We start from the raw sequence: 24,822 nt of genomic DNA on the forward strand, positions 1-24,822 counted from the left end.
CCGAAACCAGTAGTCGACGGCAGGAACGTTGGAGGGTTCCCCGTTCCAGGGGAACAGTGGGGGTTGGAAACCGAGTACGCATTGGAAAGGTGTTAATCCAGTGGTGGCTTGACGGAGGGAGTTCTGGGCGTACTCGGCCCAACCCAGGTACTGGTTCCAGGAGTTCTGGTGGCCGTGACAGAAGGGTACGCAGGAAGCGGCCGATCTCCTGGATCTTCCGTTCCGTCTGCCCGTTCGACTGAGGATGGTATCCAGACGATAGGCTGACGGTCACACCCAGGAGCGAGAAGAAAGCCTTCCAGACTCGGGAGATAAATTGAGGTCCTCTATCAGAGACAATGTCCTCGGGGATTCCATAATGACGGAAGACATGGTTGAACATTAACTCGGCTGTGGTCATGGCTGTGGGTAGACCCTCCAGGGGAATGAGGCGGCAGGCCTTGGAGAAACGGTCTACGACGACTAGAATGCATGTGTTACCCTCAGACTCTGGGAGGTCGGTGACGAAGTCGACCCCCAGGTGTGACCAGGGCCTCTCAGGAACGGGCAGAGGATGGAGCTTGCCGGTGGGAAGATGGCGTGGGCTCTTGGAGATGGCGCACTCCCTGCAGCCCTGCACGTACCTTCTGACGTCGTTGGCCAAGTTTGGCCACCAGAAGCGCTGTTTGAGCAGCGAGAGGGTCTCATTGACCCCCGGGTGACCAGTGCCAAGTGAAGAGTGAACGGAGTGCAGGAGTGGAGTGCGTCGTGTCCGGGTGATGTAACGCAAGCCCTGGGGGCAACTCGGCGGGGTTCGTGAGGAGGCATTGGAGGAGGGGAGTGTCTCTTCTGACCACTCGATGGGGCTCATAAATATGGATTCGGGCAGGATGGTGTCGGGGTTTTCGTTCTTTTCCTCGGGTGCATGGAGACGTGAGAGAGCGTCAGCTTTGAGATTTTTGGAGCCTGGACGGTAGGATATTGTAAAGTTGAATCTTGAAAAGAACATCGCCCATCTGGCTTGGCGAGGGTTGAGTCGTTTGGCAGCCTTTAGGTACTCGAGGTTTTTGTGGTCAGTGAGTACCTGGAACGGATGGTTAGCTCCCCTCCAACCAATGCCTCCACTCTTCAAGGGCGAGCTTGACAGCCAGGAGTTCCCGGTCCCCGATGTCGTAATTGACCTCCGCCGGGTTGAGCTTGCGGGAGAAGAAGGCACATGGATGGAGCCTACTTGGATTCCCCTTCTGCTGTGATAGGACCGCTCCCACTCCGGCAGGAGGCGTCCACCTCAACGACGAATGGCAGGTCTGGATTGGGGTGGACGAGGAGGGGAGCGGTGGTGAAGGCTTTCTTGAGGTGTTCAAAAGCTTCGTTGGCAGGTTGGGACCAGGACAGAGACTTGGGCTGATGACGGAGTAGGTTGGTGAGTGGACTGACGATGGTGCTGTAGTTCTTGATGAAACGGCGGTAAAAGTTGGAGAAACCTAGGAAGCGTTGGAGTTCTTTTATGGTACTTGGGGTTGGCCAGTTCTGGATGGCGGACACCTTCCCCTCGTCCATCCGGATGCCACTGTGATCTATCACGTATCCCAGGAAGTGGACAGAGGGCTGATGGAATGAGCACTTCTCTGCTTTCAGGAATAGATGGAACTGCCGTAAGCGTTGGAGGACCTCCGCAACGTGGTGGCGATGTTCGGCCAGGCTCCGGGAGTAAATAAGGATGTCATCTATATACACTAGGACGGACTTGTGGAGAAACTCCCGGAGCACCTCATGGATGAAGTCCTGGAATACGGAGGGGGCGTTGACCAGGCCATACGGCATAACGAGGTACTCGTAGTGGCCGGTGGGCGTGACGAAGGCGGTCTTCCACTCGTCCCCCTCGCGTATCCGGATGAGGTTATACGCGCTGCGGAGGTCCAGCTTCGTGAACACAGTGGCACCACGGAGGTGTTCCAGGGCCGCTGGGACGAGGGGAAGTGGGTACCTGAACTTGACGGTTATCTTGTTTAAGGAGCGGTAATCGATGCAGGGCCGCAAGCCTCCGTCCTTCTTGGCCACAAAGAAGAAGCTTGAAGCAGCAGGGGAAGTAGACGGGCGGATGTATCCTTGGTTTAGGGCCTCTTTGATATATTCCTCCATGGCCTTCTCCTCCGGTACTGACAGGGGGTATATGCGTCCCCTAGGCACTGGTTCACCCGGCAACAGATCGATGGCGCAGTCCCATGGCCGGTGTGGAGGAAGCTTGAGGCGCGTTGCGGGCAGAAGACGTCACTGAAGTGGGCATAATCGGGTGGAATGTCGACGGAGCGCTTATCCACAGGACTTTCGATGGAGGTTGCGTTAATGGAGATGTCTTTGGAGAGAGGAGATCTTGGAGTAGGAAGGTCTGGGAAGCAGCTGTAGAAGCAGTGGTCGCCCCACTTCAGGACTTCGCCCGTGCGCCAGGAGATGGTGGGGTTGTGTTGTTCCAACCATGGACGCCCTAGAACCACGTCAGCGGTGGATTCCTCCAGAACCAGCAGATGGATGTTCTCAGTGTGGAAGATACCCACTTGCAGCTGAAGTGGTCCAGTCATCCGTCGGATCATTCTTCGGCTCAGGGGTTTGCCCGTGATGGAGTGGACCTTGTAAACCTTCGGAGAAGGCGAGGTCTTGAGCCCGAGGTGTCGACAGAGGGCGCCGGAGATGAAATTTCCTGCTGACCCTGAATCGAGGAGCGCCACCACTGAAATAGAAGCATTAGCAGCAGTAAGGTTTACTACAGTAGTGAGTGGTTTCATTTTTTGGATTGAGGGAATGATGGCACTCACCACGGGTCGAGGAGGACGAATTGGGCATGTGGAGATTACATGCCCAGGGGAAGCACAATATAGACATAGATTCAGGGTCAGCCGTCTCTGTCTCTCTGTAGAAGATAAGCGGGAGTTATCCACTTGCATTGGTTCACTTGCTGGTTCTGGGGAGCTGACGGGTTCGAACCGACGGAGGAGTGTGGTGGTTGGTGGCTGGCTCTGGTGCTCTAGGAGGCACGACTGCATACGAGAACCCACGCGGATGGCGAGTTGGATGAAGCGTTCGAGTCCTAGGGAGTCCTCGTATGCAGCGAGATGCAACCGCACGTTGGGTTCCAGCCCTTGTCGAAAGGTGGTGATGAGGGCTTGTTCGTTCCAACCACTGGTTGCGGCTAGCGTTCGAAACTGCAAGGCATAATCATTAACACTCTTATTTCCTTGTTTAAGGTTGTACAATTTCTCACCAGTAGACGAGTCGGTCAGGGGTTTTCCGAAGACTTCTCTGAAGTGAGAGACGAATGCAGGGTATGATTTAACGACAGAGCTTCTTTGAGTCCAGAGAGAATCCGCCCATAGAAGGGCCTTACCTTGCAGTTGTGATATTATAAACGCTATTTTAGCCGTGTCGGTGGGGTAGAGGTGCGGTTGCATCTCCAGAACCAACTCACACTGCAGAAGGAATCCGCTGCATTCCTCCGCCGATCCAGAGTAGGGCGCCGGTTTGGCCATGGGACTGGCGGTGAAGACTGGAGAAGCAGCCGTGGATGCTGGTGATGGTGATGGTGGTTGTGAGGTGAGTGCTCGACGTAAAACGTCCACGAGCTCCTGAAAGGGGTCCTGATGGCTCATGCTGATGCTTAGCTGTTATGGTCCGGTCTTCTGTTATAACAGAGACACCGGAGGCAGGAATAAAAGCAGTTAAGATGTTTATTGAGCAAACAGCAGAGCAAAACGGGTGGTGAATGAAGTGGTGGAAGATCTCAGAGGTGGAATGAGAGATAATACTGTCCTAGTTGTTGTTGCAGATGAATGAAGAGGGAGACGCTGGAGAAGGCAGATGGAAACACTCACACACACTGGTAGGTAGGCACACGAGGAGACTGGAGACAATGGAGACGAAGGAGATGATGAGGCTGGGTAAGTATCGCCTTGGGAGTCCTTGAGGTAAGTTTACAACTGGTGTAACACAAACGAGACCGGACAGTGAGTGTGTGTGAGTGTGGGGTTTAAGTGCTGGTGTTGATGACTGATGTGATGAGCTTCAGGTGGCGGTGATTAGTACGCTGGTGATTGGGTGCGCGGGTACTGAAGTGAGGTGGAACCTGACGTGTCTGTGACAACAACCTATATGATTTATTTATGCATGATATCAAACAAATAATAACCTCAAAGTATCGGTCATTAGATTTACAAGATATTATCACATTGTAATAGAGTGGTGTAGGAATGAGGTCAGAACCCAGAAAACTAATTCACCGCTGCTTCCTTCGAGATTTTCCTATGGTTATGTATAATGGGTGTTTAAGTTTATGAGTAATATAAATCCTGTGGTAAACATAACTTGACTATACTTTGACGTTTTGTTCTACAACGTACACTGCACACACTCACAGCCCAAACTGCCTCATCTAGATACATATTAGAAACATTAATTTACAAAAATAAACATAACTGCTTCAAGATTTGTGTTTTCAGTATGGGTGTGTGCAGTTTACGTTTTAGAACAAAACATCAAGGTAGCATCAAGTTGTGTTTACACAGAACTCTTGAGGGTACCAGTGGCGAATTAGTCTTCTGGGTTTTGACCTCATCCCTAAATCCACTCTATTGAAACAACTTCAGTAAACAAAGCCATCAAATGGAGACTTCCCAGCATCTTTCTCACGGTTGCATACCATCAACATTCACAGGTCTGTATCATTGAGAATATTATGATTCCTCCTAGTAAAAACAATTTCTTGGTCATTCATGTTCACAAAATGATATATTTGCCACCAATTGAAAGCTGATACTATACTGATAATGCTGGTAATAATAGTGATTCCTGCCTATAACATGCACATAAAGATGAGTCTTTGCTTGACTAGAAACACACATTGGAACTACATAATTATTCAATGTCATGTAATTGACTTAGAAGTTATTGTAACACTTTATAGCAATGTTTCTATTACATTAAGGCACTTAACAGACACTTTCGCTTAATGCGATCCAACTCTTAAAGGAGGATCACAAATCAATCAGCAAGGAGATCCTATTCCCCCTTTAATGCATTCATGAAATGTTAGACATCCCTGAGCCAAGGACAACGTATTTGTTAGCTAGCATTTGCTTTAAATGTAAAGAAACCGCCTGTATTAAATGACTGGTAAGATTTTTTTTTTTTTTTTTTAAAGGGAACATGCTAATGTAGTCACTGACTCTACCTCATTTATAAAAGCACATTGTTCCACTGCAGTGAATTCAAAGTGGTGCTATAGAGAGCAAACGAGGCACTGAACACATGAAATTCACACTGGTGATGGTGGTAGCCTGGCATGGCCACGCAACCTGTGTTAAATATTTGCTGAAAATATTCTGTGCTAACTAGTCATGCTTAATTGGGTGAATTTTCATCTATGTAGCAACCTTAATTGCACAAATGTAATTCTGTTGTCAAAACATTTATCTGGATGTCTCCCTTAATTCAGAGCTATTTGTTAAGACCCACAATATGATTTACTGGTTATTGCTACATTGCAAAATTAATATAAAATGCAACATAATGAAAGCAGAGTGGATGTGCGTTGCTGCGAATGCCAAATGCAATGTAATGGAAGCAGATAATTTGTTCCTTCCTAGTCTAACATGATACTTTGAATCTGCTTAATATGATATTTTATTCTAGACCTAGTCAATGTCGGATATATCTTGGGAAATGTCATAGTAAATTCAAATCATTATGAATTTTAATATTCTTTGTGCATATCTCTAACTGGATTCCTATTTCTTCATGGTTTTTCAGCTTCCGTGGCCCCACAACCAAGGGGTCAAAGTATGGCTAGTCAGCATGACCCCATTAGCCCCTGCTGGTAGATCTGACACCATCTGGCTGCAAATAAACAAGCTCCATTGATGACATTTTGTTTTTGTTTTTGTAAGCAACATATTTCACTTTATTATACTAGATGTTTTACCACGTCTATTAAAAGTGTGAAATTGATTTATTTTCCCCCCTGTCTGATACATTTGATGTCAGAGGTTAGGGTTAGTTATAACTAGTAGGGTAGGGTTAGATGCTAGTAGCAGGATGATTTTAAAGTCACCATGAAATCAAAACACTGCTTTAACAAAGGTTTGTGAATATACAATAAAACATGCAAAAAAAAAAAAAAAAGTACTGTGTCTACTGAGGATTGTGTATTCCAGATATAGCACCAGAAATGAGCAAATCTTGTCTGTTTTCAAAGGTTTCTCTTTAATGAATCATTTGGGCCGTGCAAAATAAAAGGCAATGTTTCAATGCAACTGATTTAAATCAGTTAAATCACATGATTTACCACCCTTAAAACTATTTTAGGAAAAGGTAACTGTGCAGGTTAATATCACATCATATTCAGAACACAAGATTAGGAAAGATACCCGAGTTGGGACTTAAACTCAGGTCGCCCGAAGTGCAAACGTGCTACATGTCGGAATGCTGACCACGAGGCTATCGGCTCCAACGTCATATTCAAACTTAAAACTCACATACTACTCTGCCTCTAAAGGTAATGCAACTAAATTATATTTCAGTGAAATATAATTATATTTAATTTTAATTTTATAACTAAAACATTTAAAAAACAAAATCAAAACTTCTTTGCACCACTGAAACAGAAATATTCATGTCTGGCTATTTGAGCAATTCTTTATTCATTTTAATTTTTTCACACATATGCTTTGATTGATTATTCAGCTTTTGCAGTTAGTCAAAATATCAAGTTATGCCTATTCTAACTAATAACTAACTAATAAATAAAACAAGAAAATCACTTCAGCTTTTGAAAATGTCTTTTTAATGAACTGAATAGACTCAATATCCTTCAGCTTTTCAGTCCTCAGAACTCATCGATAGTCCAACTGCTACAATGACTGGTACTGTGTTTTTATTAAGGCTGTGCATTGACACACAATTCAGTTATTATAATACCATTATAATAATAACTTTTAAATGAGACTAAAACTATTAATATTTAATATAGTGCTTTTTTTCTGTCACGCCACTTTAAAGAGCAAAAAAAAACAAAACAAAACACATTTATTGTTTGAATTTCATAGTCAAATTGACAATTTAAAAAGGTGAGACTCCATTTTATTGCACTCCAAAGTGCCGTGTCTACTTCTATTGGATTTGTGCCCTGCTGGTCAAACTGTGTTATAGCAGGCCCTTAAAATGGGTCATATGAGATCAAAAGACTATTCAACAACAAAAACACTGGACAATTTTTTTATTGGCGATGTTGTCGATAATGTCAACAAATTGTTTCAGCACTGAACTTAGTCAATCAGGGCCTTACTGAAAAGAATAATTATGCGAACAGGGACTCTTTTGAAGAAGGAGACTTCAGGATTGCTTCTACTTTAGAATGCAAGTTATTTCTGCTGAGGCAGCAGGCTATTATTTACTGCTGTATTACAAAGTTGTTTATGAGCTGCTGTTTTATTGATATTCAAATTAGCAGGAGATGGGTTTCGGTAAGGACTGTTGTACCAATTCAACTGATTTAAAAACACTTTCTAGCCTATATCCGATGCTAAACTGTTAGATTCTAACATAATAACCTTTCGCAAAATGAGGCAGGCGATTAGTGGGTTGTCTTGTTATGATTATCACACTGATGCCATTAAAATGTCTTCATTGCACTTTATGGCATTACAAAAAAAATGAAATACGGGATCGGAAAGCTTTCGAAAATAACAGATTTGTCGATTTAGGGTGAATTAATCCTTTAAAACAAAAAAACAATCTAAGAATCTGCATTAAGACTCAGAACTGGACTGCTGACTCCAAATTTGGATCCGTTTAAGTGAGCAAGAGAATGATGGTAAATTAAATTGATAAAGATTACAATAACAGGTTTATGGCAGTATAAAAATCTGTGTCAATAACAATAAAGTGTTTATCCTCGAACCCACTCACCCTGAGTTTCCAGGTTTTCACACAGCTCCGACTTGGCTTCTCCGTTGGGCCGCAGGCTGGCCTTAGGGTTGAACTTGTTAGACATGGTGGCGGCAGTGACCACAGCTTTCAGGCTCCGAGTGCTGCGCTTGGCCACATTCTGCTCCGGGTGGAAGAGCACCACATAGACTTTCGGCATGTACAGCATCCCCAGGGACACGGATGCGCTCAGACTCACTGAGATGGTCAGTGTGGTTGTTTGTATGTACATCTGCAAAACAAAATCACAGCACATGAAAATTATAAATCACTGAAAACAAAGCCATTACTACACGGCATACTGGGTCATAATTGGTCAATCAAGGCTTTCAGTGGCCAAATATTTTTTGTATAATGAAACTGTATATTTGTCCGTTGCCCCAGGCAACCGATACCCAGCAGTGTTATAGTTTTATATCACACCACAGTCTATTTCTTCTCACATAATACCATAATTTTCACTGAAATTAATATTTAAAGAGCATTTATTTACCTATTTGGTAGGTAATAAATAATTAAAGGGACAATACATGTCATTATCACAAAATAAACCCCTTCAGGATGATACAATAGCCTTTTGCTTTGCGGTTGGGTCCTGTCAGGGCTGTATTTTGCAATAATGAAGTCTTGTTCACATGGCCTGGGACCTTCTGTTCACGAGGGCTTGTTGACATAATATACCCCAGATCTAACTGACACAGTCAATATGTCAAGCCTCAACAGAGAGTCATAACCTTGTGACTCAACATGCCCAAAGCATCACCATCACCACATTTGCATATGCGTAAGTCTCTACAATATAATATGCAAATGACTAGAATGTCAGAATACACAGTCTTCATGATATAGTAGGCAGATTATATACTGCATTTGCTGAGATTTCGAAGTGTGCAACCAACTGACACTTTGCTAACCCATGAGGCCATGAGCAATGAGAGGCATATAGGTATTATGCTGAAGAATGCTATAGGTACCAAAAAAAAATGTTCCATGATATTAATTGTCGCTCGTTATTTTACTTAACGTTTTAAATAATAATATTTGTTTTGTGGAGTAAGTTTTATGTTCGATGGATGCACTTTTTTGGACTTCAAAAATTCGTCCACTCACTCCCATTATAAAGCTTGGATGAGCCAAGATATTTTTAATTTAACTTTTGATTTTGTTTGGCTGAAAGAAAAAAGTCATATACACCTACAATGGCTTGAGGGTGAGTAAATCATGGTGTAATTTTCATTTTTGGGTGAACTAACGCTTTAGTACTACTTTCTCCATATTTGATGTTTAATATACAGTGAGGTCCAAAAGTAAATTAACAGAAAAATAATAGTTTTGGATTTTGAACAAATTTAAAACAAAGAATATTTTGTGCAATATTTATTGTTAGATTGTTCGTAGTGCAAAAATGGTATTAAATACAATTATTATTAATCATGTAATTAATAAAATTATAATTAAAAATATTAAAATTACAATAAAAATGAATAATTAATAATAATAATAATAATAAATTCAATAATAAGATATTAATAATAAATTAATTTTGATGGACCCCGCTGTATAAATGACGAGCAGCTATGGGCAGGATTTCCCAGCACGACGCCACAGAAACAGAAACCAAGCGACTGATAAAACTGTTTTGTCACTTGTCCTGGCTAGTTAGCTCAGAATCTCGGAATAACACGGAAGTGATTGCTTCATCGCTGGTCACTTTGTGGCACCCTGCCTGGATGGGACACAGTGTAAGGCATTATTACCTAAATAATGAGAGGGTAATCATGATTATTTTTAACGAACCACTTGGAGCAACTCTGTTTATGACATGTTTTCAGTGACACACAAACAAACAGGAACACACACACACGAGAACTAATGGCTCCAGCCACTCCATGGAACTGCTGCGAACCCCCTGCTGTTGCTTTAGAATGCTGCTGTGTGTTTTGGCTCTGGCGGACGTGACCTCGGCTCTGGCTCCACTGTGTGCTGTGATTAAGTGTGACTCACTGCTGTGATCTCCATCCAGAGGGACTGACTGGAAAGCAGTCTCAGCACAAGTCGACAGGAAGGGTTAGGACCACATCAGCTGTGCTGGGGCTCTTCTTGAAGAAGAGACAGATGGCTACCACCCAGCACAGGCCACTAGGCAATCCTAAAGAAGTGTGTTGTTGAAATATATTGCAATGTCTTTAAAAACAGGCACTTATTAGTTAGTCGTGATGCAACCTTTCAGAAGTTTAAACCAAGCTGTTTCCACAGTTAATTGTGATTACACTAAAGCCAAAAGAAGTGATTAAAATAATATCTATAAAAGATTTAGTTTGTAATACATGTAGAAAGAAAACATTTTCCACCCACTATTAGAGTTAATAGTATAAAGCTGAAGAGGAAGCTAGTTTGAGACTACTGCAATATTATTCTAATAAACGCTCCATTTAATAAAACAAACAATCAAACAGAACAGAATATTAATATAGTATTGTAATATGTTAAATTTAATGTTATAAATAAATGTAAATAAAATGATAAATAATAATAATAATAATAATAATAATAATAATAATAATAATAATAATAATAATATTACTTAATAAGTTAATATTAACAAATGGAATAAAAACAACAGTCTTCAAGTATTTCTCAATTAAGTATATGGCTTTCAAATAGAGTCAGTAATAAAAAAACAAGTCTATATTCCTGTTAATTAATTTTAATGAAATATGATTAATATTGACATAATAGACAGTGGAAGATCTATATGGCTGAAGTATTGTTGTTGTTAATTAAAACTAAACATAAAACTATTAAAAATGTTTTTGTTAACTGAAATAAAGCTGAAATAAATAAAATATTATTATTAGATGAATTCTAATTTTAGTTTTTTTTAATAATTACAAATGCTACCCATGGCAACTAATCAAAGTATGTTTATTTAAACTACTAAAATTAAAACAGAAATAAAGATAATTTAAAGATAAATAGAATTATTTTTAAAAACACAAAACTTGACTAAAATAATAAAAAAAGAAAATGCAAACATAAAAGCTAAATCAACATATTATTAAATATTTTAATTGTCTAATTCAACGTATTATTAAAAAACATAATTTAATAATAATAATAAAAATGCATGGCTATGCACATGATTTGGATGATGCAATTTTGACCCAAATCTGAAAACCGTCACATGCCAGTTTAAATATGATTTTTTGCCAAGACACTTTGACTAAGAAGTGCATTTGAACATTCATTCAGGATATAAATGGCAAGCAGCCACCTGTCAGTCAGACAAGACTGGTTGCTTTTTCATGTTTTTAAATCAATTGTTTGAATTGGACTAGAGAGTAATCAGATAGCAATCACAGAGAATACTCTAACAACCACTTAGAACACCCTAACAAACACCTTAGCAATAGCATTAGCAACGCTCTAGAAACCCCTACTATTTGTCGTGGAGAGTCCACTCAAATTTTCTTCAGTGAATTCAGTTCAAAGGATAGTTGAAAGAGTGCAGGAAATGATGAGATAAAAATATGTCGCTTATTGCCACAGCTCAATATGTCAGAGGTCTAACCAAAAGGCCATGGCTCAGATAGAAGGTATTGTTAAATATGGTTCATGGTCACCTAAAGTCAGCAGAGCTACACTTTCAAATTTATCCAGAAAATCTATGGCACGGCTCAAATAAATCGCCTGAAAGGACATGACTGGTCCATACATAGTGATTAAACAGGCCTGAAATTATTAGCTTTAGTCTATACGTCGAAAACTCTCACTAATCTTGCTGAACCTGAAGTTGCAATTACAGTCACAAATGAGGATTTAATGGCGCACACGATAAACGATTCATAGCGGTATCTCATCAATGCCTCCGCCTCGGGCCCTGTATGTGCAGACAGCACACCTGCAATCTAATGAGGCTTGTGAAAAATACTGAGATGAGAACTAGACAGTGAATCAGTGTTAGTCCTCGGAGACTGTCTCTGTTGTCTCAACAGATACAAAGTGTTCCACTTTTTTGCCCTCGAATTGAAACCACAAGTTAAAAAAAAGTCGTTATTGCACTCGCACATATAAATGGATGACTTGATAAAACGTACACCGGAACACCATCAACTTTAATAATACAAAAACTGATTCTGCCACTTCTTCACCTGCTGCTGCCAAATTATCTCTTGGGATAAAGAACAAAAATTGAACTGCCATTTTTTAAAAAGAAGTAGGTCTTAAGTCAACATCAAAGGCTTTTTAAGAAAGAAGTAGGTCTCATGTTAATAGTGGCGCTGTGGAAAACATCATTCAAACGCATGTGAATGTTTGTCATTCAAATGAACTCTGCATTACGTATATTCAAAACCATTATGCTGCATGCTAAAAAACATCATTCTGTTAGACTACATGCAGCTCTGAATAACAGAAAAAAACAAAAAAACAATAGGTTTTATTTTTCCAGTACAGGGATAGGCAACGTCAGTCCTGGAGTCCTGCAGAGTTTAGCTCCAACCCTGATTAAAAAAAAAAAAAAAAAAAAAACTCATCTGCCTCTAGCATTAGCAAAGCCACTTGAAGGCAAGCCTGCAGCCTTAGCAGAAAAAAGCGCAACACCTGCTAACACTGCAGTATGCAGGGAAGGAGACAAGAGGCCATTTTTTTAATGGATGTCAATGGAGGAAATAAACCACTTCTGTGAGGAAATAGCTAATAATTTAATGAATCAACAGCCCATCGGCTAATCTTGTTTGCTCTAAAACATTCGTTTTGGATTGATCTATTTTTAGAGGTTACACCGAAAAAAAAAAAAAATTGTCTGAAATCTCCCCCCATACCCTTAAATAGGGCACTATATGAGGGGACAGCCATTCATTTTGTGGTGTTCTTTGCCACCTTATATCGAGTGCACTCATTCAGTCCCACAATACACCGCAATAACAAGTGTACAACCGCTGTATGCTCAACGGCAAGAGAATACCCATAATGCACTATGAGAGCCGCACACCGAATGAATTCCCACTTCTGACCAGAAGACAGTGCCTGCAGCTGAAACATCCATTCTTCCTTCTTCCAAACTGCTGATCCAATGTGGGTACAGCGTAATATCATACAGGTATAAATTCCTTTATTTGATTGTTACATTGTTTAATTAAAGGGTTAGTTCACCCCAGAATAAAAATTCTGTCATTAATTACTCACCCTCATAACATTCCACATCCATAAGACCTTTGTTCGTCTTTGGAATACAAATTAAGATATTTTTGATAAAATTCAATGGCTCAGTAAGGCCTCCATTGACAGCAAGATAATTAACACTTTCAATGCCCAGAAAGCTACTAAATACGCATTTAAAACACTGATTCAAAACAAAAGCTTCATGAAGCAGTGTTTTGAAATCGCCTTTAACTAGATATTGTTGAATAAAGTCATTATTTAGTTTTTTTGGCGCACAAAAAGTATTCTAGTCACTTCATAACAGTAAGGTTGAACCACTGTAGTCACATTAACAGTTTTAAATACATCTTTAGTAGCTTTCTTTAATTATCTTGCTGGCAATAGAGGCCTCACTGAGCCATTGGATTTTATCAAAAATATCTTAATTTGTGTTCCGAAGTTGAATGAAGGTATTACGAGGAACGACATGAGGGTGAGTAATTAATGACAGAATTTTCATTTTTTGGTGAACTAACACTTTAAGGTTTATACATAGTTTCCATGACAGAATTCAAGATCCTTTCATCTTACATTGCATTCCAAATTATTATGCAGGTGACATATCAGTAAGATTTCAGTACAATAAACATTCAGATTTTAGTTTTTCTAAGAAAATGTTTGTTTATTTATCCATGTCTTTTTAGATAAATGGTATCAATCTCAGACAAAATAATTTGCCAGGTCTATGGAAACCCTACTTAGAGGTTGTTCCACATTATTAAGCAAGTCACAGTTCTCATGCAATTCCATTGGGAGGAAGAAAGATCTTTCTGAAGATGAAAAGCATGAAATGGTCCAATCTTGTGCAAAAGGCATGAAAACAACAATAAAACTGTTTGAAAATGTATTTCTACACCCACTGTAAATGTTTCTCTTTGTGAGGTTTGGTTTGGAGTGGATAAAATGCATATTTACGCACAACTGCCAGCCTGCATGGAGAGGTCCTCAAGACTCCAGAGACACCAGCAGCTTCAAATACCTGTTTGCTGCTCAAAACTGGCTTTTTTATAGCTGCCCTTTTAATGCAATTAATTTTTTTGACAGGAACTTTCCTTAATAAGCCTGTATCTGACCGAGTTCTGCTGTGCTCTAAATCACTCACAAATCTTATGATAATTTGATAATCTCCATTCAGTTTCACACAATATTAGTTGTTTTCATGCCTTTTGCACAACATTGCACCATTTCATGCTTTCCATATTCAGAAAGATCTTTCTTCCTCCTCATATTGCATGAGAACTGTGACTTGCTTAATAATGTGGAACAACCACTTTAAGTAGGGTTTCCATAGACCTGGCAAATTATTTTGTCTGAGATTGATACCAGTTATCTAAAAAGACATAGATAAATAAACAAACAAACATTTTATTAGAAAAACTAAAATCTGGATGTTTATTGTACTGAAATCTTACTGATATGTCACTTGCATAATAATTTGGAACACAGTTTACTACTGGAGCTGCCAGTTTGCAAAGTTTCAAATAATTATTAAACCGCAAGCACAAACTATAAAAAAGCGGCAGCCCTTTCGGCACACTCAGTGTTTGAATTTGCTCACTCGTTTTCGTTCACTGCCTCAAGTGAACTATATTATTGGACAAATGTAGGGAATAGTGGATGAGGGTATGGGGGGTGATTTTAGACACAGCCCACCTCTGGCCTTAGTAATCCTGAAGACATGGATTAGCTTGTTCAGGTGTGTTTTATTAGGGTTGTAGCTAAACTCTGCAGGGCTGCGGCACTTCAGAATTGATGACGCCCATCCCTGTTCCAGTATCTCATCCAATCAAAGCAAGGCTTGATGGAGTGAAAATTGGAATGTTCCACATGAAAACTTGAAACTTCATCTATCATGCATCCATGTCATCCATGAATGTTGTAATGAATTCATTCTATTTGTCACTATGTTAATCAACTTTCTTCTATTCCATGCTACTGTGCAGAGACAACTAACTATAAGTAAGCAATTTGTAGGTTGATTACCCAAGGGGTGTAAAAACTGCGGCTCAGTGATGCTTTCAAAATATTGCTCTGCATGATTAAACTGCAGAGCCTATGAACTTCTGACTCAACCAATGGTGTGTGTTTGAGAGCGGGACTACCTGTTCAGCTGAGCAATGCCTGACTGGGTGATAGGAAACCGATTTACATGTTTATGCTTTGAGCACTGGCCACTAAATAAAGTAAATGTTTTATTTCTTTTCTATTATGCACACTGTAATACTATTATGACTGCATATTCCTTTATTTTAATTCATAGCAGATAGTACCAGGCTTACAGTGTAAAACTTGCATTAAATTCTATCTATGAGAAGCTTTTTTAAATATTTCAGGAAAAAAGCTCTCATGCATTTGACTTTACAAGGTGCTCATTTAGGTGACAGCAAATGAATGACAGACTGAAAGAGTTCAATAACAGGAATGTCAAAGAAACTGACATTTAACAGGGGTCAGGGCTCCCCGCTACCACACCTGTCACATCATTGACGCACCTGTATGTAAAAAAAGAGATGTTGACCTCGCTCAGAAAGAGACAGTGATTACTCTGTCAGCAACACAAAGGAGGAAAAGCCCCTGCAAGTCAACCCTAATGACATGATGGCACTGTAATGATAGCTTCCAGTTTTGGAAGGCGGAGATGCATACAAATAGCAGGTCTATGTAAGGCAAGAAGACAGTAGACTTAAGATATTATCAAGCTTCTTCAAAACCAACATGAGAGGGGTTGTGATACCATCAAGCATCAGAAAGAAGGATTTGTACATTTTGCTTAGACATCAACTTCAGAATGAGTCCAATCATCTTCGCAAAATCTGGCACATTTACATCAATGTGAAGTTTTGAATTTGAGGAATTAACGTTTATTGTCCCTGAAAAATAAAATGCAAAAATGTCATGCCCATATTATCTCCTGATAAGCTGTGCCAACAAAATGGCATACTCTATGAATGCATGGCTAAAAGGTAAAGGAACAATTCACACAATTTATTTTGGGGGAAAATTTGGCAAACAATAAAAGATATTTAATAGGAACCTAAAAATGTTATTTTCGTTAAACATTTATTAAATTGTTGTTATATTGTATGTTTGTAAGTTTAGACATTAATTTTAATTGCTAAAATTTGATTAACTATGGTGGCCCAGTAGTGCACAACACAACGGAATTAAAAAAGCAAACATAAGTTTACAACACAACGAAATAAAGCCACAACAAAACGGACTAAAGCCACAACACAACGGAAATGCTCCCGACCACTTGGGGGCTCTCAGAGCTCGGTAATGTTAGTATTCCTTGCCACTTTTCTATAAAGTCGACAGTCTTACAAAGATATCAATACCATGATTAGTTTTAAGTATGTAAACATTGTATATCGACATGAAATATTAATAAAAAAAAATAAAAAATAATAAACTACGTGCACAATAGCTTCATATTTATATTTATGAATGATTTGACGTGATACCACGGTGCATGATGAAGGGAACATCCACCAATTCCACCAAGTGGTTAAAACGTATAAAACGTATAATGTTAGTTCCTGTTGGTAAGACTGACAAGCTTTGGAATTTGAGTTGTTGAGTCTGTTTTTAAATGTTAAAAGTAATTTTAATGAATACAAATTATACGTTTTAACCACTTGTTGGAATTGGCAGACGTTCCCTTCATCATGCGCCGTGGTAGCGTGTCAAATCATTCACAGGTATAAATATGAAGCTATTTTGCACGTAGGTGATTTTGAATTAATATTTCATGTTGCTATACGGTGGTTACACACTGTTAAAACTAATCATGCTATTGATATTACTGCCGACTTTATAGAACAGTGGCAAAGAAAACTAACTTTACTGAGCTCTGAGAGCCCCCTAGTGGTCGGGAGCATTGTGAGGTGGGAAGTGTTGTGGCTCGATTCCGTTGCGTTGTGAACTTATGTTTACTTTTTTCATTTCGTTGTGTTGTGTGCACTACTGGGCCACAAAGTAACCAGAAAAAATAAGCAGAAAATAAAGATTCTGGGAAAAAGTAAAATGGATTTCATAGGGCCCTATATATTTCATGAATATTTTAAAGCATGTATGAACAGATTAAACAGATTTTCAACAGATTTAATTTTAATTCAATTTAATTTAAATTTTACTTTTTTTTATTCATCAAACAAAAGCTATTCTATGACTTCATAATGCTTGGAATTATGAGTCATTTGGGCCACTTTTACATGACATTTAAGGTCTTTTTTTGGAGCTTTTGGAGCTGTCATGCACTGTGCGAGTAAGTAATGACAGAATTTTCATTTTAGGTTCAAACAAGGACACAGTTTTCTGTTTTCACAGAGTGTTACAGGTTTTGCCAGAACTTAATATATTATGGATAAAAAATAAATAAATAAAAAAAAAATGCATTAATTTTGTTGCTTTTTTTATTTATTATAATCCACAGTTTTGTTTTTAGGTGCAGAAAATGTTTATGCTTCTCTTTTTGACAGTTTTGCTATAGGCAGACAGGCTTAGGCTTTTTTTCAATGGTCAGAATTTGGGCATGCTTTCAAGTTTACCAAACAAAGCAATCAAAAATCCATCTGGATCCTTCTAAAATTCAGGAAGGAAGCATGATAAAGCCCTTAGACCACAATGAGACCTACCTGCCAGACTAGCTCATTTAAAAAATCTTTTGGTTAAACCACAATAAGATGACCTCGCGATTAATCATTTGACAGGCTGATCAAATTCAGCAGGGACAAGACCAGCTGCCCACATTCAAATGCTCCAGAAAGCTTCCAAAGACATTCATTATTCACTTTGACATAAGATGACAAACAACTGATGGAGCCGGCATGCTGATGAGGTGTCTGGCAGAAATCGTGTGACAAGTGCACAGGCAGAGAGATAAGGTAAATCACAGGCCAGGAGGAAGTGAGGCATTTAATTGCTCTAAAAAGACATGTCATCTCTGACTCGCCAGGCTTTATTGTGCTTGCCAGCCTGGATGATTGTTAGGTGCTCTTGTTTTGATATGTTAATTCCCCTATGAAAACATTGTGTCATACGATGCATGCTTTATTTTCAATGCAAAGCTAATTGCTGAAACTTTTTCCTCAGTCCTAAGAAGTACAGAGCAGAATCAACATTTAAACTCTGATTACACAGGGTTGGTAGGCTGAGTGTATAACACTGTCAAAAATGATCAGTATTTTACAAGATTTAGAATGTCACTGTGAATTCAAAGCATAACTATATTACTGTATAAAAATCATATTGTGCCACATTTAAACAGAGTTAGATTTTGCTCTACACCAAAAAAAGCTAAATAAATAAAGCGAATAAATATTTAATTTATTCATGCTGCAGGGCATGTTGCAAAACTGAATGCCAGCAATACTGGAATGATCTGTAGATCAGGTCCATATTTGCTCATTTGCTCAAGTTAAAACTGAAATGTAAACCACAACATTGCAATTAGAAATGTCCAAAACCCATTTAAACAACTTCAGTGGCACGCTGAATTGCTACCATTCAACATAAAACTTGTACGATTTAAGCGAGCCATCATTCAAGTGCTCAAAGGAATGAGACACATTTTTAATTTGATAACTTCATTCCTTCATGCTTTTTTTACTCATCATATAGCCATCCAATCGTAAAAAATCTAAATGCACTCCAGAATACATTTGAGACAGAATGCAATTCGATCACTCAAATGATCACCATTAATTGCTATATTGGTCAAAGAGTAAAAACGACAGTGAAAACAAGTCAATTAGTGGCCAGGAATACTGTAAATACACACTAAAGCCTTTTATGGTGCAGATGCTGGGGAAAAAGATGGAAAAAAGACCATGGGATACAGGGTTATGTCATTTTCCCTGATCAGCAGAAATATAGTTATTTGTTTCTTTGTGATAGATGTAGGCAGAACATAAGCCACATTCACACAGCACCAGAATACGGTTGTCAGTCCTGTATTTGAGTCCTTAATATGGTTAAATTCACACGCAGTACGGTTATTTACGGGAGTGACAACCCCATTCTATAACAGAACTCACAACCGTAAATTTTCAGGACTCACAACCACATTCTCAGAAAATCCGCGCAGTGTGAATGGAACAGGACTGGACAACTAGTTGTCTGTCACGTCATACAGTGCGAGAGAGCTGCTCTTCTAAGGTGTTTTGTGTGTGGTTTCGCTTTCGGTAACTTACAGCAACAGAGATATGAGCTGTGCGTCATCTTAAGGTGTTAGATCCAGTGACACGCGAGTACAATGTTTAAAGACTTTGGCTAGCGTGTGCTTACATTACTGCTGTTGGTTAATGAAGTTTGAATGGGTGAACTCGTTGTTCAATTGGTCTCGTCATATCAAATGTGCTGAGACTTTTCAGTTTTATGGACATTGCCATCTTTAATATTACATTGGTCACTGTCGTTATGGTTAGTAGTAAGAGAATACGGGCTTGACTCTCACTGCACGTTCATACAGACAGTGTTCCAGACGCTACTGTAAGTTGCTGTGTGAACGGGACATTTCGAGATTCACACCTGTAAGTAAATGCGGTTGACAGTGTGATCTTGGCCGGCACCATGCAATTACCTAATTCAGTTCATACAATCTTGTATCTGAATGAATCATTCAAACAGCGGTTAAAAAGGCACAGTGGGAAACTGAGTTTAAAGCAATAATGGCTCCCTACCAACAAGTATAACAATACTCGTATTGCTGAAATTGCTTGTTCAATGCTTTGCTAAGGGAGACCCTAATTAAATAAAACTCTAATTGAAAAAGCAGAAAGCCCTTATCTTAAGCTTCAGAAACAGAAGGTCTCAGGTTTTCTAATTGAAATGAGTAATGCAGCAAATGCCAGGGTAGTTGCATATTTAAATTCGGCCTTAAAACGAAGAGCAGAGCCTTTTTTTTTTTTGTTCGGTATTCTAAGTCAGTTGGTGCTTGTCAATTGATTACATCATCTTCAAAAAGCTGACGCTCAATCTCCTTGCTATTTTCAAAGTCTCTTTTATCTTTGAGAGCAGTGCTGGATGGGCAAAAGAGAGTGCCTTTGTTTTCTCAGCCGCACATGTCCTTTTCAATATTCGAAGGAAACCACGTGAGTTCTTCGCTGTAGCACATCAAGCCTTGTGATTCTCAATTTGTCTTTGAAATAAACTGTCTTTTTTACCTCTCTGCTTGATCTAAAGCCCAAATGAACAGTCAATTTGTTCCTGCTGGTCTGTTTTTTGCTGAAAATGGACCGTGTTGAATGGCATGTTTTGTCGGGAGCTGAGGTGGTAAATGCTGTCATTACTTTAAAATGCTTGATTCGCGAGGTTTTGAGGAGTTGCGTTCACTCATCTGCTCTTACCTTTTCCGTTGACTGCGATGTCCCGAAGAAAATGGGGATGAAAGCGAGCCAGATGATGCAGGTGGTGTACATGGTGAAGCCGATGGGCTTGGCCTCATTGAAGGTCTCGGGCACCCCTCGCGTCTTGATGGCATACACGGTGCACGTCACCATCAGCAACATGCTGTATCCCAGAAGGCAGATGAGCGACAAGTCTGAAATGTCACACTTTAGTACTCCACGTGCCATCTCTGGATCTGCCGTGCGCTGGTCCTCAAAGTCAATGAGAGCTTGAGAAGGATCCACTGCGAACCAGATGCACACCCCTAGGAGCTGAACGGAAATCAAGCTGAACGTGATTACCAACTGCGAAGCCGGGCTGATGAAGCGTGGCGCGCTGACCGTCATTTTTCCCTGCTCGAAAATCCGATAAATCCGATTGGTTTTGGTGAGCAGCGCCGCATAGCTGATGCTCATTCCGAGCCCCAGGAAAATTCGCCGCAGCGAACAGATCCCTACATCTGGGGTCGAGATCATCAAGAAAGTGGTAGCGTAACACAAAAAGATTCCCGTAAGCAGGACGTAGCTGAGCTCACGTCCGGATGCCTTAACAATTGGCGTGTCATTGTAGCGAATGAAGGTGACCACCACAAAAAGGGTGGCTATGATGCCAAGAATAGCAATCAGGACCGGTATGACTGCCCACGGTGAGCTCCACTCCAGCTTCACAATTGGAGTGGGCTGGCAGCCTGTGTGATTCTTGTTAGGTCTTAAATCAAAGCGGCACATCTTGCAGGTGTAAAGGTCGGCCTGATACTGGTAACCATCACAGCGCTCGCAGTGCCAGCAGCAGGAAATGCCCTTAACTATCTTCTTGCGCCACCCGGGTTTGCAGGGCTGACTGCAGATGGAAGACGGCACCTGCTTCCCTCCACCTGGCCACTGCATCGTTCGCATCTGAATCACAAAAACATATTTACCATTCGTCTCGGTTAGAGACAAGAAACAATGTTTAACATCTCAAATGGGTGTTTTCATTTCCTCATCCAGTGACTCATTAAATTAATTCTTTGGGATCTCAAAAGAGCAATTTTAAATTGTATTCCTCAAGGCTATACTTCAATCACTTTATTCATAAACGATGTGTGCGTCAAGTTCACCAAAAAGTGAAAACTCTGTCAGTGTTTGCTCATCATTAAGTTGTTCCAAACCCATATGCTGTTTCCCCGCCCCTCCCCCTCCATCTGCCATTTTTCGCTATTGTCCTTGCTTGCTTACCTAGTCTGATGATTCACCTGTGCAGATCCAGACGTTTATACTGGCTGCCCTTGTCTAATGCCTTTCTTAATGTTGGCAACATGGGCTGGCATATGAAAATATTGGGTCATACACCCCGACTGTTACGTAACAGTCAGTGTTATGTTGAGATTCGCCTGTTCTTCTGACGTCTTTTAAACAAATGAGATTTATATAAGAAGTAGGAAACAATGGAGTTTGAGACTCACTGTATGTCATTTCCATGTACTGAACTCTTGTTATTTGACTATGCCAAGATAAATTCAATTTTTCATTCAAGGGCACATTTAAGTCTTTATTTACTAAATATTATATTAATAGTAACATCACTGACAGTAAAGCATCATTTGATCTCACATGTGTACAATGTGATGTGCCATTTTAAATCCTGTGGCCGTTGTATAAACTCAGCCTCTATGTTAAGACTTTGACTTAAGATCTAATTTGACCAACTAGCAGTTATTTAAGGCTAATCAGTCTCACTTTTCTTATTTAGATTAGATTGATATACCTTTTTATGTAACTGACTTTACAACGTTAGGATCAGTCTTGAAGAAAAATCTTGTCAATTGATTCTTTGGGATCTCAAAGGAGCAATTTTAAATTGTCTTCCTCAAGGCTATACTTCAATCATTATTCATAAGCGATGTGTGTGTCAAGTTCACCAAAAAGTGAAAACTCTGTCAGTGTTTGCTCATCCTTATGTCGTTCCAAACCCATATGCTGTTTTTTCCCCCATGGAACAATAAAGAAAAATTTTGTGAGGAATTATTTTGCAGCTCTTATTGTGCAGCCATAAAACGACTAGTTGTAAATCGTAGGAGTTGTAAATCTCCAAAAAACACAAAAAAGCCCATATGATTTTTGTGCTATATTCTGAAGCCATATGTTTGAGGAAGAGATCGAAATTTAAGTCTTTATTTTCTAATTATACTAATACTAACATCACTGACAGTAAAGCATTATTTGTTCTCACATGTGTACAATGTGATGTGCCATTTTTAAATCCTGTGGCCGCTTGCATAAACTTATTATATATGTTAAGACTGTGACTTAAAATCTTGTTTGACCAACTATGAGTTAGTTAGGGCTAATCAGTCTCACTTTTCTTATTCAAATTAGACCAATCTACCTTTTTATGTAACTGACTTTTCAAGGTTATGACCAGTCTTAAAAAATTAGTTGAAAGACTAGTTGCAACTGACCTTCAGATTACAATGGCATTCATTTCAGTCTGTCTTTCACACAAAGCTATTCAGAAGACTTTGCACACACACTTTTCTAGTGTATGTTTTGCCCTGTTTGGAGCTTGAACGCTATTGTCACTGTTTACTGTTGTTGTATGGCAATAACTGATAAAGATAAAAAATTTCCTGGGAGAATATAATAACAAAATATGGGGTTGGATTGGCATGAGGGTGAATAAACAAAACAACCTTTTTTTGAATAAGCTTACATTTAGGTAAAGTTGGTCAGTCCAGTGGCCAATGATTTTGTATTCAGCTGTTTTGTTCTTTATCTGGTACTGGTAGATATCGTAACGTCCTGGGGCATCTCCGTTCTCATTGAACTGCACCGGATTGCCAGCTATTCCTGAAGATGAGAGCAGAGAAATCTGATTAAAGACATGCAAAAAGTGTTCCAACACCATATACCTTCACATTAATGAGCAACCGCTCATGTGCAGACATATCCAGATCAGTGTCCAAAATCTGTGAACAGAATTCAGCTGAGATTGATGGTGAGCTGGAAAATGCAATATGTTTAAACTGGGCTAAATGTGCTATAGCAGTCAATTTAATAGACCTTTGGCAAAATGTATAGCTTTAGAGGTTATTTAATGCTATATTTACACCATAGTGTATAGAAATGAGCATTTCAAAACCACTTACTTGTAATATAACTATGAGCAATGTATCTAGAGGAGAAGAAAAAACCTCATTTAAACCCGAAATAGAAAAAGAAAAAAAAGAAAAACCTTGCATTACCACTGCTTAGTATAAAATGCATGGGCATATTTATTTATCTCCATATAAACAAGTTGAAATTCCCTTTGCAGATATCTAACCTCAAGTACACTGAGTGCAATTTCTATTTTGCCAGAGCAATAGCTTATGGAAGGAGGCGAGGTGGACAGGATAACAATGGTGCTGTATCCCATGATGCATTTTAGATTAGGTGCCTTATTCTGTGGAAAACCCTGCTGTCTCAGGCTTTAAAGTTTTGGTTAAGCTATCTGTATTCCAAGCACCTGACCGTGTCCAACTTAATTCCCTGGACTCTGTGCAGCCGAGTCTACAGAACAATAGCAATAGCAAATTGTGTTTTCACTACTTGTGTTTGGGTTATAACTATTCTAAGGCACAATCCACATGAAATTCTCACTGAAATCTAAGGCTGATTATCAGCAGTGGTGGATTTCTGTTGATGAATATCCATTCTTCTTTGTGCAGGCTTGGAAGCTGCGAGAGGCTTATTTCAAACTCTGATGAGTCAACCGCTCAGGATTAAGGAATTACGATTTTTTACAGCTATGCTTGGTGGCGGTGCAGCACACCATATAATGCAGACATATGTAAAGGATTATGAGAATTTCATAAAGACAAAATATTCATCAAAACAAGAGAGTGCACATGAAATGATAGAGATTCCCACAGTAAGCACTAAGTTACTTACTCAAATACTAAACATCAGCGCCAGAATTGGGTATCATTTGAATTTTAGCAATTCCGATTCCGATTCTGCTTATCGATTCAGATTCTTATAGATTCATAGTTTTGAATCCAATAAGGTACAAAATAAATAAATAAATAAATTTCACATTTATTCTAAGTCTTTTTGCAAAACTTTTCATTGCAGCTGTATACCATGAACATAAATCAACAGGCAAAAAAAACACACAAACTTTTACCTATTGTTTTAACAAAAAAAAATATCACAGCAACTAGCCTATCCTAGCCTAATAAAGTTACAAAAGTTATTCAGTCAAGATCAGCAAGTTAATTTTCTCTTTGTCTTTCATTGTTTGATTATCGTTAATTAC

General features: G+C 39.4%; 1 protein-coding gene across 1 annotated transcript in view; it reads right to left on the reverse strand.

Moving 5' to 3' along the window:
• The window catches only part of grm4 (glutamate receptor, metabotropic 4), a 142,808-nt gene that overhangs the window by 11,697 nt on the left and 106,289 nt on the right, over positions 1-24,822 (reverse strand). Inside the window, exons 7-9 of the mRNA XM_067373053.1 lie at positions 23,236-23,372; positions 20,505-21,440; positions 7,936-8,185 (exon numbers count right to left, since the gene is read on the reverse strand). Coding sequence (XP_067229154.1) covers positions 7,936-8,185; positions 20,505-21,440; positions 23,236-23,372 — 1,323 coding nt within the window. The remainder of the gene's footprint in view (positions 1-7,935; positions 8,186-20,504; positions 21,441-23,235; positions 23,373-24,822) is intronic.

The sequence above is a fragment of the Chanodichthys erythropterus genome, chromosome 21, assembly GCF_024489055.1.
Source record: "Chanodichthys erythropterus isolate Z2021 chromosome 21, ASM2448905v1, whole genome shotgun sequence".
NCBI lineage: Eukaryota > Metazoa > Chordata > Actinopteri > Cypriniformes > Xenocyprididae > Chanodichthys > Chanodichthys erythropterus.